At 39.8% G+C, this 16,617-nt stretch overlaps 1 protein-coding gene across 5 annotated transcripts in view; it reads left to right on the top strand.

Annotated features, from left to right (window-relative positions):
* si:dkey-247m21.3 (5-hydroxytryptamine receptor 4) overlaps nt 1–16,617 on the top strand; it is a 55,773-nt gene that overhangs the window by 16,657 nt on the left and 22,499 nt on the right. For 4 of the 5 annotated variants that reach the window (XM_044174557.1, XM_044174559.1, XM_044174558.1 and 1 more), the window contains 5 exons: nt 9,079–9,160; nt 9,441–9,611; nt 10,029–10,229; nt 10,652–10,805; nt 12,521–13,179. In XM_044174557.1, the coding sequence (XP_044030492.1) occupies nt 9,138–9,160; nt 9,441–9,611; nt 10,029–10,229; nt 10,652–10,805; nt 12,521–13,179 (1,208 nt within the window). In that variant the 5' untranslated portion in view covers nt 9,079–9,137. Of the gene's footprint in view, nt 1–9,078; nt 9,161–9,440; nt 9,612–10,028; nt 10,230–10,651; nt 10,806–12,520; nt 13,191–16,617 lie in introns of all 5 variants that reach the window. The other variant, XM_044174561.1, reaches the window with a different exon arrangement.

Genomic DNA, 16,617 nt, shown 5'->3' on the forward strand with positions numbered 1-16,617 from the left:
GTTTTTTTTTTTTTTTTTGCTTTTGGCTGATCATTGCTGAGTTAAACTGACAGGGGTTCTGCTATCTGTGTTTTGTACTCTTTAAGTTCTGCAGCTGTAAAAAATAGTGGCAAAACATATTCATCATCTTTCCACAAGCTCCAAGTCAATCGAGGTGAAGAGCCTCTGAACTCGGAGTGTGTAATGTATCTGTCTGTATTCATAACGCAATATGACTGATATCAGTTTTAAAAAGATCAGATTGTGTTGTCGCTGAAGTGTAGAAGAGAAGAAGTGGTGATGTTTTGATCCCAGTGAGCATTAACGGGGAGCTGGGAGGAAATGTTAGGCTTTAGGGACACTTTGTGTTATGTTTACTTTGGTTTCCCATTACATTTCTTTTTTCATCTTTTTCTCTAATGTTGTAAACACTGTACATGTTTTGAAAGTTGAAACATTTTAGGTTAGGGGATGAATAGGTGGCAGGATCTGTGGCAAATATATGGCCCTGGTTGATTTGGTGACACCTGTGGTTTCTCCTTTGACTTTCCTCACAGTTGGGGACCAAGCAGCAACCTGATGAGCTAAATTTGAACTTGTGCAGGGTGTGTGGATGGGTCTTTTGAAGACAAACATAATTCATATGCACAAACACACTGGGCTTCTGTGTGAGGCTCCAACTGGAAAAAGAAGCTTGGTGTTGAGTGATGTTTGCAGGTCTTAACATATGAGTAAACAACACCTCCACCAGTGAGTCCTAATCATACCACCCAATAACATTTGGAAAATGTTTGAAGACACACTCCAGACCTAAAACAAAAAGAGCAAGGGCTTTTTTTTGTGCCATCATTTCAGCGCAAGATTCATTGTATAAAAATTATACACTCACAATAGCAGCAAAGTAGACCAGAATGCAATGCAGCTCTGCAGAACAGCTTGAGGAGTGCTTACACTATTTTCTTGACTGTCTTGCTCTTCCTGCGCTATTGCTATCACTCTCTCCACCTGCACAAACTGCATGCATGCAATATACATTAGGACATGTAGGAATCACCAAATGAAGCAGAAGTGTACAGATTCTGGGAAAGTGGACCCGAGTACATTTAAAAAAAATAGTAGTAATATATTGAATACTGTTTGTGTGTTTTCCCTTAAAGGATAATGCCGGGGAAATCATTCTTGTTATTGTCAAAAAATCTTGTGAGAAGACGAAAACCAACACTGCATTACTCAGCCCAAATTCCTACTGAAGAAGTAAATCTGTAAAAACTTGTCATGAATATATACTTTCATTTTCATTTTTTTTTTATTCCTAAAACAGCTGGGCACTGTAGTTTTTAGCAACTGTTACTCAAGCAAATGTAAATTGTGCATTTGTTGGGGACTACTTTCAGTGGCGGATTAATACACATTTGGTGTTCTAGCGAGTATTTAGTGAGAATTTGGGATTGACTCAAAATAAACTACTGTGCCCATGTTCATGGTAATGAAGGAACATGTCACTTAGTGTAACAGTGTGGCTCATTGATGTGTTTTTAAATATTTTTTGACAACAGTGGAGGTATATGGCACAGAGGAATAAGATCAGGCTTTGGCTACAGAGGCACGTAGGATCAATTCACTTGTGATTTTGATCTTTTCATGGGGTTTGTTGATAATAAGACATATACAAAACCAGATTTATCTTTTAATCTCGCCTTCTAATGTATATCAACACTGATCAGCAGCTACTTCTCAGACACTACACACACATGGTGAGAGCATCTGCCCCGGCAGTAGTTTGTTTAAGAGCCAGCCTTCCTTACTCAAACATTTAAAATTACAGGAGGATAGTCTGCAGAGCATGATACCTCAGTGATACCTCTCAGTCTCCTTAGCAACAGGACCAAAGACTCCTCCTCCACATACAAACAAACAAATGTTCATATGGCACACACACACACACACACACACACACACACACACACACACACACACACACACACACACACACACACACGTTCAACCCTCTCACAATCTGAGGTGTGAGATTATGTGAGAAGTATTTACTTCCCACCTGACAAGAAAACAAGTGAGTGGAGAGTTAAAGAGCATTTAATTTGCTGCATGTGTTGTGTTAACAGTGATACAATGGTCACAACACACTACTGTTTAATCAAATTAACATGATTTGCAACTTTTAGACTTTTGTTAAATTACACATGATCTTAGCACACACTCATGGGCACATTGTCAAGAGTCAGCACATAGCAAATTGTTCTTGTTTAGATTTTGGTACACTTGCTGGAAAATCATTGTTTATGTAGTGTGGAATTTTTCTTGTGTGTGGTGCAATAACCATTTTTTTTGTAAGTCACATTTAACAGTCAGTGCTAAATGCAGTGCCAGAAAATGAAATGAAACAGGGTTACAGAGCAATAATAAAATGGGGGAAACCAGTTAAAATTATATAACGAAATACAATTTCAGAGAGGAGTATCCTGTGCCCACAGGAGGAGGAAATACTCAAGTCCTAATGTAAAAGTAAAAATAGCTTTATAGAGTGATTCTAAGTGAAAGTATCCAAATGGTAGCAAAGAAAGAAATGTACTTGTCTAACATCCCAGTGTCTCCTCACTGACCTCATGGCACACGTCTTGAGAGTTGGAGGCTGAAATGTTGTACTGTATATAAAATAGTCCTTTGACAAACATAATTTCAAAGATACAATGAATAACTTCTGAATTCATTTTGTCCATCTTCTCCTCTTAAAGATTGTCACAATTCTTTTCTGCAACATCTTTGATGCACCCACATCCCATTGTTTGAGCCACTATAAAGTGTGACTATTATTATTTTAAGGTGTGCATTTTCAATTACACACTCTTACACCTTTTAACAGCACCTGTGGTCACTCACTGTCAATGGAAACTGAGTGATGTGGTAGCTGTTGAAGGCAAAGCTAATGTTATAGCATCAAGAGAAAACGTCTTTCCAGAGACGTCTTTGACAGAGACATAAACTTTGTCTTGAATCAATTAGAGTCAGGTTTTCAGACATGCATCAGGTAGGCAGTTTGTGCAGCTCAGCACTGTAGATCAGGAAGTTTCCCAGATGGTGAGTGAGCATCTTCTAATTACAGCTCACATCAGATGAGTCAGTCAGTCCTCCTACATCGTCTGTCTGCCTGTTTGTTTTTGTTTATCAGTCAATCTCAGTCCACATCTATCTATCTATCTATCTATCTATCTATCTATCTATCTATCTATCTATCTATCTATCTATCTATCTATCTATCTATCTATCTATCTATCTATCTATCTATCTATCTATCTATCTATCTATCTATCTATCTATCTATCTATCTATCTATCTTTACTTTTCAATAGTATGTTATAAACAAATATACATATAGACAAACATAGATGTGTTAATGTCTTGACTTGAACTGATCTCCTTTGTTGTTAGCCTTTGTTACTCCTGACCTGATATTGCTTCATATTGCTGGTTTGATGTGAAACATTTGCGGAAATCTAATGAGCAAGTTGATTTTCATATGCTACAAAGCCACAGCGGCTTTTGGCTCTGCCCACTGGGATTTTCAGCCAACGAAATTATTTCCTCTTCCAGAGCAGCACTACCTACAAGAAACTTAAGGCTCTTTCAGACACAACACGATTTGTGCTCGCCGCTGGGATCAGTGATCTGCTAGGTTTTTGGGGAAGTTGCGGAGGACAGTGCAAACCACCAGCCACCAGCTCTAGGTTTATCATATAGCCTAGACATATTGCCTACGTACAAGTTACCTGTTTAAAAACACTTGATATACCCACTTTGTTGGAAACATGTTCCCAAGATACGGCTTTCTTCCCGAGGTCTGAATACAACTGCAAACTTGTGTTGTACAATTCTGGGAAATCAGACACATACACAATATCAGCTTTTCCTGCATTTTGCCTTCACTTCCGTGCCTGCCTGGCTGGCTGCCTCGCTTCTATTGGCCACGCGAGTATTCATCAACTTCAACTAGGTTCAACAAGGCAAGATTGGCACAGCGCAAAACCGTTGTGGCGTGGCACAAGCCATTTTGTCTGAAAGGGCCTTTAATCTGTATGTTTCTTTTTTAGGTTGTTCTACCACTTTAGTCCAGATTTAAATATCTCAGCAACTTTTGGAGGGATTGCCTGAAATTGTTGTGCCCAGATCCTAATGTAGTGATCCCGTGACATGTCATATAGCAACACCAGCAGCAAGTTTTATCCAGTGATATATCTCATCACAACTTTGATGGGTTGGCACTACATTTTGTACAGACATTCATGGTGCCCAAAGGATGAATCCCACTGACTTTGGTGATTCCATGACTTTTAAAACTAAAGGATTTGTGGTTTTAGGTAAAATATCTCACCAACATTTGGATAGATTGCCATGATTGCCATCATCACAGAATGAATAGTAAAAACTGCTGATCCCTTGGCTTTTCACCTCGTGCCATCATCAGGTCAGAATTTACAATACTTTGGTTTATGACCAAATACCTATAAAACTGACATTCCCATCAGCTTCAGCTTTATGTTTAGTGCTAATTCACAAATGTTAGCATGCTAACATGCGAAACTAAGATGATGAACATAGTAAACATCTGCTAAACATCAACATGTACGCATGAGTTTTGCTACATTTACACCTAGCGTCCACACTATTGCAGAGTTTTCGAGCCCTGAAAACGGATACGTTTGGAAACGCTGCTGGCCCTGTTTTTGTTTGAAAACTCCATGTTGCATTCTAATTTGGACATACAAAAACAGAGGCTTTTGGAAATGATGACGCAGACACTCAGGTTCACTTCTTGATTGGGTCTTGTCAGTCACTACGTGTCCTTCCATGATTCGCCATGCCCATATCATGTATCCCTTTTCCGGAAGAAAACAAACATCAAGCCTCGACTACCATTTGCTCATTCAACATGGATAACGAATTACAGGCGTTGCTGACCTTGTTGTCTATGCCTCGTTGTCAGTCCAAGCAAAGAAATATCTGGTCTTACTTTTTGCAATTGTTGTTCTTTGTTTGCAGTATTTACTATAACTGAACATCCACCTGCAGAGTAGACAGTCTGGTTCCTGTTTACAACCGGCCCGCACATACCCAGTGAAATGCATTTTAAGGCGTGTTAATATGGACAGAGATTATTTCTGAAACAGGGCTGAAACGCTCATCTGGACAGAGATCGTTTTCATTTTAAAACGTAGTTTTAAAACGAAAACGTAGTAATGGGGATGTAGCCTAAGTAGTCTCACAGAGCTGCTAGCATGGCTAGAGACTCTTAGTATTTCAATTGCTATTCAATTAGCTTCACTGACATGATGCACAATTTAGTTTTAGCATATATTCTAGAGCTTTGATCATAGTCAATAATGATGACAGTAAGGATGATGATAAAAAAATGAATAAAATCAAAAGAAACTTTTTTTGAATAATGACAATAATAACAACTGTGGGCTATACAGGATATAGAAAATAGACAAAAAACAACCTAGTCTCTTCCAGCCCCCTGCTCTCCAGAGTTCATTCTGTTCAGTTCAAGCCTGTGTCAGTCAGATGTGAAATGGACACGGTGAGCTGTGAAAACACGCCTCCCTGGACACACATCACACAGGAGAACCGTAGCAACATGTCAGAAATACAGCTTCTCTCCCTTCTCACTCTGTCTTTCTCTCTTCTTTTTTTTTCTATCGTTGCAATTCAGATTGAGCAAATATTTTCTCATTCTTTAGATTCCGATGTGTGAGTAACTAAGTGAGCAACGGGTACGGTAGTGGGTAGTGTTAGCTTTGTTGTCCAGTAAAGATTTCTGTGTGTGAGTGTGTGTGTGAGAGATAGAGAAAGAACAAAAGGATAATGCTTATTACAGTTTCCTCTACGGATCATTTGAGATGCAAACAGTAATCAGTCATTTTTCAGTGTGCTATTGAAAACTGGGTGGCTGAACACATCCAATCTGTGCACCATTGTTGAGCTGAATTATTCATTCAGCAGCTTGACAGTTAATTATATTTACTCTGTGTATAATCAGTGATTTTGCGTCCTAATCATGGATGCGGGTACAGGCCCAAGTGCCCAAGGGGTCAGGGGCCTCTAATGCTTCAAATTAGATGCTTGTTAGGTCTTATATCATTTGTTTATTGGCCAGGTGTGTGGAGGTGTGAAATTAAGCAGGATTTGATCTACTTTCTCAGGCTCTCTTTGTTCATCGTTCACAAAAAGTACTTCAGTCACTTTTCACATATATCATCAAGTGCAAGTGAATGCCTTAAAGTAGAGACTGTCCAAAATTGTGCGCTGTTCTCCCTGTTTGTATGTCAGAGCCTCTGCGTCAAGTGACTTTTATGTATGACAGTGGTACCCAACCTTTTTTGTTTCGGTGGATGTTATTTAGCTATATTAATGATATAAAACTGCATATTGTTACAAAATGTTTCCCTACAAGACATAGTGATCCTGGAATTGTTGATGTTTAGGCTTGGCCTATTTATTTATTTTTTTTTCAGTAGATTTGGTCTTGCTTGCTAACTAGTTTTCACAAACTTTCAACCATAACATGTTGTGTTCAGGTGTTACAGCTGACTGGTTGGTGGGGGGCGTGTCCTGTGCAGTCGGCCCGTTGAAGATGGTAGTTTAGTGGTTATTATGACAATAAATATAAAATTTTCTTCAGATACTCCACAATCGTTGCACGTTTCCCCTGGAGACTCCAGAAGTACCTGGTTGGGAATCACTGGATTAAGAAAATCTTAAAACATTTGTGTGGGTACTTGACCACCACCAAAGATGGTGGTGGCGCGTGGTGGCATTTTATAATCTGTCCATGGTCCTGATGTGTTCAGAAAAAGAACATAGTGTCTTACTGGCCCTTGTTAGTACAGATGGTATGTATGCTCTTCAGCCAAGTACAATAAGGCTTTGGTGTAATCTGTCAGGTTTGTGTTAGCCTATCTCTCTGCTTTCCTCAAGGAAGTGGAGCCGTTAATAGAAATCACCCTGAACTTTTCTTGTGACCTCTGTTTTGATTTCAATTTCAGCTCAATTTCAAGACATTTGAAAGAAAAACCCATATATTTTCACAACCCAGTGAATGTTATGTGTATGTCTAAAACACAAAGACTGGACAAGTCCGAACTGGAAAAGCCTTTGACTAGATCAGGGGTCCTCTGGCTTTTTGTCTCTGGGGACCAGCGAGCAAATCAAGACCAGTCTCGCCGACCCATACTGCAATGGTCTTTATTCGGAATTGAGACAAGTCGAATGATTTGATGCCAAGATTCAGTCTAGTGAATGATGGATGCTTACATAGAAACATGGACAGAATCAAAGTGTCAAGATGAAATAAAGCGATAAGTTAAACTTGCATCAAAGCCTTACAGCCAACACTGCACTGACACCAGGGAATTGAGAATTACTGGAATACATGATACCCAGCCATGACAAACTGTAAATGGTGATCTGCCTCAGGAAGTAGGTGTTGTTGACAGGATTGCCGGCTGTCACAGTGTGATGATATTGACCCTCGGTGCGATAAGACCTGACAGCCGTCATAAAAAGACAGAGACGCAGCAGATGTTGTAATAGGTGCTTAAAGCTGATAAGGCATCCCCAACTGTACCAATGAAAGCCTCTCTGCTGTTCTTCAAGAACAGATACTTACTGTAAAATGACTCTGAGCGTGACTCCAGCCATGTTCATTTCCTGTCACACTGGTGGATTTTGACATAATCTTCTCAGTTATTGTAAATATAGAGAGAAACAGTATGTACTTGTGTCTTGCCTTGGTGCAATACATTTCTGTATCCTATCTGTATATATTTTATAATAAAACTATTTTTAACCATGCTATTAGCATGGCTCTAGGGATGGCAATGTTTGTTCTGTAGGTCAGTATGTCTGTCCACCACTTTGGTCCAGACTAAAATAGCTCAACAACTATCAGATGGATTGCCATTAACGTTGGAACAGAAAAAGCGTCTAAAATAAGATGGTAAACTTGGTAAACGTTATACCTGCTTCTACTGTAAGCATCAACATGCTTATATTCTCATTGTGAGCATGTTAGCATGCTGAAGTTAGCATTTAGCTCAAAGCATTGCTGTGCCTAAGTACAGCCTCACAGAGCTGCTAGCATGGCTGTAGACTCTTAGTCTTGTATATTTTTGAATGAAATATCACTACACATCATGTTACCAGTACACTTTACAAACAGAGAAGATCTACAGACAGGTCAAAAAAGTGGTGGTAAAGCACGACAAGACTACTATAACATCAAAATTGCTGGAGAAACGTAAATTATAATAATAATATTCATATGCACCTTTTTACCCACATGTCCCACAAGATGTGGCTTGGTTCTCTTAGGGTTCATTTCTGGAGCGTCCACTGATGTTCTTGGACTCAATTAGAGAGCTGTAATTAGCCAAGAAAAAAAACGAGAAGCTGTATACTGATCTGAATCTGAAGTTGATTGATTTGACAGAAACAAAGAAAGTACAACAGGGTCCGTCATCTGTTTGTAAACTAATTGTCCTCTCGTTGCCTCTGGCTGTCGTTGGTAAAATCAATATGTTTACCTTATTTGGCAGGTTAAATAAGGGCTACAAGGTCAGACAAACTGTCCTTCAACAGGGAGAACAAGGATCTGCTGAATCTCTTCCACCCCATCGCTACCTGCTGTTCAGGAGCTGATATCTGACCTTTGACCTCCCTTGACAGGGAAATAAAAAGGAGATTTTCCCTTGTGGTACTCACTAAAGCATGGTATTATTATTGCATTACAAAGACAAACTAACATGCTGATGGAATCTGGCAGAGACAGCTGCTGCCTGTTGCAGCTTATTTGTCTTATAAATATCACACGCTTTCAAGCTGTGATCCAGTTACTTATTTGAGGTACAAATATCACATTTCTGGTGCCTTAATGCTTCCACAAGATGGACAAACAAGAAGAAATCCAGCCCTTTTGTACACGCAAGCTGGTTACTATTTTCGGAAAAATGCAGACTTATTGCAGGAGCCAGCACAATTACATCATGCGTGTGTGTGTGTGTGTGTGTCTGTGTGTGTCAACAGGGCCAGAGCATGGGGGGATGAGGACTATCCTCTGCTGACCTTAATGCAGATGACCAGTGATGGCCACAGCATCACCTCGACAGTAAGTCATGAATTCAAACTCTGTTACATTTAAAAAAACTAACCAACCTAAATTACTAACCAGTTTACAAATTACAATAATAAGCTAGTTTTGTTAAATCTTTGCTTTTTAAAACCAGGTTAATGCAACATCCCTGGCATGAAGTTCCCTCGTCTCTCTCTACCTTGTTTCCTCTCTATCTATACAATACTAATCTTCTATCAATATTATCTAACCCCAATAATCTTATATGAGGAGTTTCAAAATATTAACTGACAAAGTTGTGTTTTTTGTCTCACAGTTTGTTGGATGACGTAATAAATGCAGGACAAGAACAACATGAACAAAAGCAGGAATTCCTCAGTTCGCTGGAGAAGATCGTTCTCACCATCTTTCTTTCCATCATTATCATCATGACAGTGCTTGGAAACCTGCTGGTTATGGTGGCCCTCTGCAAGGACAGGCATCTACGGTAAGCCTGTTGTCTTTTTCAATGCTGGAAGCAGTAACAGTGGTCCAATCTGGCTTTAAAGTCCAAGTGAAATGAGAAGGGTCTATCTGCAGCCAGCAGAATCTGTACAAAACTCACCCAGCCTCAAGGTACCCCCTTTAAGTTAAACATTTGATCTATACATGAAAAGTTGTTTAAAGGTACTTAATAGCTGTCATTTTAATCATTATATTTCCTCAAATCCTTCAAACAAACAGACATGAGACAGTCTTTATTTTTATATGCAAAACCTTTAAAGGTCAGAGATGCAAGCTTATTATAGTCATGTGAGACATGATGGTACAGTACAACATATAGTACACCATGAACTTTTACTGATGACTTTTGTGGATAATGTTTTGATGCTAGCTTGTTTCTTGTTGTCTCCTCTACTCTTAGAAAGAAGAAGACTAACTACTTCATTGTGTCGCTGGCATTTGCTGACTTGCTGGTTGCGCTGGTGGTGATGCCCTTCGCTGCGATCGAGCTGACCACCGGCCAGTGGCGGTACGGAGAGATCTTCTGCCTGGTCCGAACGTCTCTGGACGTCCTGTTGACGACAGCATCCATCCTGCACCTCTGCTGCATTGCACTGGACAGGTTTGTATATTTGTGTGTGTGTGAGAGAGATGATGGGGGAGATTTGAACTTCATTCATAGGCTTTGACAAATTACATTCCTTTCAGATGTACTCTGAGATGTATACTTGAAACCTAAAAACACTGTCATTTAATACACAAATCCAAGAAATAGCAACATAATGAAAACACAATCTTGTACAAACATTGAGAGCCACTGATAAAAGGAGAAGCACTTCAAAGAGAGTCTCCCTCAAAGTCCAATAAAAAGTCAAAATAAATCAAAATAATAATGATAAATTAATAATAATAAACAATAAATTCTGCTGTGTTATTGTGAAATAAATGTAATCTTGGGTGGGAGCACTTATTTGGGTGGGTCATCCAAATACATTCTGTATAAGATATTTCGTGTTTACAGTTCACTTGTGTTTATTATTCCAGGTATTACGCTATCTGCTGCCAGCCGCTGGTCTACAGACACAAGATGACCCCGGTCCGAGTGGCAGTGATGCTCAGCGGCTGCTGGCTCATCCCCACATTCATCTCCTTCCTACCCATCATGCAAAGCTGGAACGCCATTGGCATCGAGGATATTGTGAGTCCTCAATAGCTATGATCAAAAATCAAGAAGGGGGTGAGAGGTGACACAGTAATGAGCTCTAAAACAACTGCTGGTTACATTATTATTATCATTATTATTATTAAAAATTGTATTACAATCCTGCATCAACAAAACATACTGTATATTTTAACAAAGTATCACACTGAAGAGTTTATATACCTCCCTCAAACGCCTAAAGAGAAAGATGTTCTTTCTGTGAGGAGAAATGCAGCATAAACCTTTCCAACCTAATATTCTCTGTTTCTAATAACATTTCCAATCCCTTGAACAATGACAAGGTAATGCAGTGATCACAAAACAATTCCAGTCCCAGTGGAGGCTCTCTTGCTGCGAGCAAAAACAGCACTTCAACAAGCATTTTCTGCTGGTTTGGATATGTTTTGGCGTGAGGTTTTTTCAGAGCTGCCTTGAATTGAACTGCAGGACTCCCAGAGGCAGACGGGGATAGATGAATTTATTCAGCCAGAGTTAATGAAATACGCGGCTCTTTTCTTTCAGTCAGGCAGCATCCAAACAACAATCTTCTGTTTTTAAAAGCTGGCTGGGTGTCTTGAAGTCATATGCCACAGACAAAATTGCATAGGACTTGAAATGACTTATGTTTGCACATTTAGGCCAGGTTTTAGTTTATTTTTTTACATGTTGTGTGTACGTTTGTCTCTTCTTTGGTCACTCGTCTTTGTCTCAAAAATTCAGAACATTTCCATTGCACTCCTGTTCTGCCCCAAAAAGGAATTGTTTGAAACTGAAACTTCTTCTCACTCCAGCTGTCACAAAGCCATAAGAACTGATTGAATAATTGTGACACAAGTAAGTGGTTTGAACTGTCTTGGCACGATTTTCACAAAAGAAGGAATGAGGCTCTACACTCCTGGTGGCATGATTATTTGAAAGTCTTTGCTCTCTCTTAGCTTTGAAACCAGATGTACTTTATGTGTTTTATGTGATACCTTTTAAATGCTTGTAGGTTAGGATCTTACTGCCCCATTACACAAAATGGCCAAATTATGACCATGCAGCTCTCAGAGGGTAGTTCATCAGCCCAACTACTACACAGGGGGATGAGATAAAATTCACTTTTCAGCTTGAGGCACTTCTCTACCTGCAGGATTTTCAATTTACTCTGACCTCCTCATATTTTCAATTGAGGACAAAGATATGGGCAGATGGCCAAATAGGCCAAACCTATTTTTTGTATAGAAGGAAATTACAAAGCACAATTATATATACAGTATATTATTACGGTATTTAGCACTTTACATCTTTCTTTAGCCTAGCTTAAAACACTTCTACTAACACCTCTAAAGCTTACTAATTAACACATATCTTGTTTGTTTAATACATACACAAACAGAAAAGTTTGAACTTTTTGAGCTGGGCTAGCTGTTTCACCTTGCTTCCAGGCTTTATGGTAGGCTAATCGCCTCCTGGCTCCAGCCCTCCAACGCACAGGCATGACTTACTTTCTGGGACAGAAAACGTATTTCCCAAAGTGATTCATAGTGATGAAATTCAGTTGCACACAAGTTGCATTGAAAAGCTTTATGTCTAATTCTGACCTTGGTGTGTTTTTTGATACCTATAAAGTTCCCACTGATCACCAGTGTAGGTCAATTGATGTCACAGATTATGTACTGCTTCTTCTGCATGTTTGTTATTTTTGTGTCTGTGTCTCCTCTCCTTTCCAGATTGAGGAGAGGCGAGCCTTGGCAGGAGGCTCCAACGACACAAGCTGTGTGTTTCTGGTTAACCGGCCGTACGCCCTGATCTGCTCTGCGGTGGCCTTCTACGTCCCGTTAGCCCTCATGGTCCTGGCCTACCAGCGCATCTACGTCACGGCCATGACCCACGTGCGGCAGATCGAGACACTACAGCGGGCCGGCTCCGCTCCCGTCACCGGGACGACTCCGGTGATCACTGTGAGGTCCTCTACTTCCTCAGATCCATCGGAGCACTACCGCCTTAGGTCAACAACGGGCTCCTCAGAGCAGGCTCCCATAGCGAATAGCCGCATGCGCGTTGAGACTAAGGCAGCAAAGACGCTGGCGGTTATAATGGGTTGTTTCTGTCTATGCTGGGCGCCGTTCTTCATCACCAATGTGGTGGACCCCTTCATCGATTACTCAGTGCCCTGGCAGCTATGGACAGCCTGGCTGTGGCTTGGGTACATTAACTCAGGGTTGAACCCCTTCCTGTACGCATTTCTGAACCGGGCGTTTCGGAGGGCGTTTCTGGTGATTCTCTGCTGTGGGGATGAGCGGTACGCACGGCAGGGGAGCTTCACCTGTGGACACACCCACAGAGCGTGCTCGGCTGCTTCAGTCAACGGGACGTCTATGGCACTGAGGTAAACACATGGTAAAGGCACAGTCACATTTGCACCAGTTTCTGTGAAACTTTTCTTTTCTCAGTCTTTTATTCAATACAATCAAGCAAATGTTACTGACGAATTACAGTTGGATTTGGCAGACTCATACGTCAAATTAATCTTTTTTAAACTTTGACCAGGGAATTTGCATGGTTGGCCGGTAGAAACAGTGTTGTGCCATATTACACTCCAACCACAAAATGTGTATTATCTACAGCTGATATTTGATCACGTCCTTTTTCACCATGAGTGCATGGCAATTTTGTTGGACTGATGACGAATGTGACTACCTTAATTCTGTTGTGAAGGACAGTAAATATATGTGTGAGTAAAGGGGTGTAAATGGGTCTAAGAGAGTGTGTATGTGTGTGTGTTGTCCTGCTGTCCTCTGTTAAAAGTCCATCAAAGAAGATATCAAGGCCTCAAGCAGGAAACCAGGTTCATTTGTCTCTTCTTGCAAAGAGAGACGGATATGCGTCACTTTCCTAACAGTGTCGACTGAGTGCCAGTGGGCTATCTGTTTTCTTTGTATTCGTATGTCTTGGGTGCACTTCACTGTAAAATTGAGAAAAGGATGATAGATTGGACTCTTATTTGTTCCTTTGTCTATTTGACCTGCTGCATTGCACCGTTGCTCTGTTGAACAGCAAAAGTCTAATGGACGACGTAACAAAGACACTGCATTTAAAGATCAGCACAAGGTCACATACTGTGTAAATTACTGATTGACTGCATAGATTAGGTTAGATTAGATTACTGTCTTTTTTAAGAGATAATAATAAAAATAAAAAAATAGTTTCAGTCATCCTTAGATCCTGTAGATCATAGATTGACGGTACATCAACACCAGCAGCAAGACAAAATATCACGTGCAACCATTATCTTATTTGAATTAAGACATCATTTTTCATTTAATTTCATGTCATACCCTAATGTGTAAATAACAGATGTGAACATGCTGTGACTTCTCTAGAAATAAATGTTCTTGGTCAAAGCAGCTGTGTTGTTCTGCAGATAGAACATTTCACCAGAAAAAAAGAAAGCTGTCCTGGAGTCAGACTCAGGTAAAATGAATTTAATAGTTGAATCAGTCAGTTTTGGAGCAGAGTGTGTACTTGTATTGTGGCTATGAAGTCTTGTGGATATATGCTTTTCTTTCTATCATCTCCCATCAGGAAATATGATCTAAACTACACTTTAAAGATAAAATTCAGGCTTTAGTCCTGATTTCGGTACACATGCAGTATGTTTTGTGTACATAGATGTACTTAATTTTTGAACTTCCTTCAACGTATAAGCCATGTACAGTAATAAGGGACTGGAACAGTAGAAGCTGGGGATGTGGATGAAGAAAAAAGCCAACACAGACCGTAACAACAGCATGTAGCAGGTATGATTAACAAACCAGCAGCAGCAACGTTACGATCCGAGGGACTGAGAGTGAGAGCTGGTCAGATTATGAAGATTGTCTTGTTTGAATGAGGTATTTAATTTGGTGTGCAATTTAGCTAACTTAATTCTACAATCTTAATCATATTTTATTAAGGCTTTTGTTGTGTTGATAAATATTCAAATATATATTTAGGTGGTAGTATGCATTTGCAATGTCAATGCAGGTATCACGCTAGCAGTGTAGCTCTAGCAATAGCAATGTCTGTAATACTGTCGGTCCACCACTTTGGTCCTGACTGAAATATCTCAACAAATACAGAATGAACTGCCATGAAATTTTGTACGTACATTAATTGTGTTCCCTTTGGTGGTCCCCTGACTTTTCTCCTAGCACCATCATCATCTATTTATCCAATACTTTGGTTTATCACTTGCAAAAATATTGGCATTCCCATTAGCCTCACAGTAGCTGTACTCTGTGTTCAGTGCTAATTAGCAAATGCTAGCATGATAACATGCTAAGCTAACATGGTGAACATGGTAAACATTACCTGGTAAACATTAGCAGGTTCACATTGACGTTAAATGTAGTATTCCATTTGGTCTAAATGCTGACACAAAAGCTGTTTTTAATGACTGAACCTTTTTTTACACTATAAAGTACTTTCCCCTGTATTATCACTGACTTTAAACTTTATTGCCTTTGTATTTATTGCCTTTATAAAGCCCTCAGTAAAAAACTGACACCTACTCTTACAAAATGCTTTGCTTGAAAGTAAACCTCATTTTACTGTTAAAGATATGAGTCATTTGTTCATGGAGCATGGAGCTTCGAGTCATCTGGGGTGTTGAAACAGTAATGGACTTCAGGAGGGATGGATTGAATTTTTCCAAATTTGTCTTTTTTTACAGATCGGAATCTTTAATTGAATGATTATGTATGATATCACAATAATAGTCCAACAGTGTTTTTTTTTACAGCAGGGTTTCTGTTGACGCTAATGGTGGTGATTTAGTTGACGTCTGTGTTTGTGCTCTCAGCTCCTTCGAGTGGGGATGATGGAGGAGGTGACCTGCTTGTGTCTGCACTGTTTAACTTTAACATAAGTACTTCACCGCCACAGAGAAACAGAGGCTATCACATACGCATACACACAGACAGCTGACAAATTACTTTATACCAAATATGTACAAGCACAGGCATGTGAGTGAGACCCTCTGATATTGTCTTAAAATCATATGCTCGTGCACACGACATTGCTCAGTGGCCAGCAGATCAGACTGTGGTTGTACTGGGCAGCTTCCAGGTGTGAATTTGATCAGGGCGTTCCAGCAAAAGAGAGGCTTCCTCTCAGTGAAACTTCCCTGAATAAAGGTTAAAAAAACAAAACAAAACACACATACAGTACATACACACATAGTATACATGCAAACACACACTTTAATTCTAAATATGCATCATTCTGTTCTTTTGTATTGCCTGTTAATTAGCACAAAGTAATTTCTTGTAAGCAATTAGTTATCTCGTCATTCTATGTTGCTATATGTATGCAAGTGCGTGTGTGTCTGTAGTTTGTAGAACAGAAACATGCTGACCTTATACTGTATCTCCGCTCTAGTGTGTTTCCATGGTGTCTGTGTGCATTTTTTGGGCTTTCTGTCTTTGTGTGTAGGAAACAGAAAGGCAAACAGTGTTAACTCCAATCTGATGCCCGCTCTTAAAATCTGTCTTGGACAGAAAACAGACTCAGACAATCAGGTTACAGCCGGCAGGATACTGGAAACTGAAATTACTTGAGGAATCCTCTCGATTATTTTGTCTAGGCATTTAGGCACAGTCTGTGGGCGGATGGTGCATGTGTTCATGTGGGTGTTTCTCTGTAGTGTAGTTTTTAAAATCACAGAAAAGTGTCTTCTGTCTTTTATTCATTTCTGTGTATGTGCTTGTGTGCACGCATGCAGCAAATCGGTCAGGTTGTAAAACTTGGACCTGATAAAAGCCAGACTTGTTTTGTATGTTTTAGG

The sequence above is a fragment of the Siniperca chuatsi genome, linkage group LG18, assembly GCF_020085105.1.
Source record: "Siniperca chuatsi isolate FFG_IHB_CAS linkage group LG18, ASM2008510v1, whole genome shotgun sequence".
NCBI classification, from domain to species: domain Eukaryota; kingdom Metazoa; phylum Chordata; class Actinopteri; order Centrarchiformes; family Sinipercidae; genus Siniperca; species Siniperca chuatsi.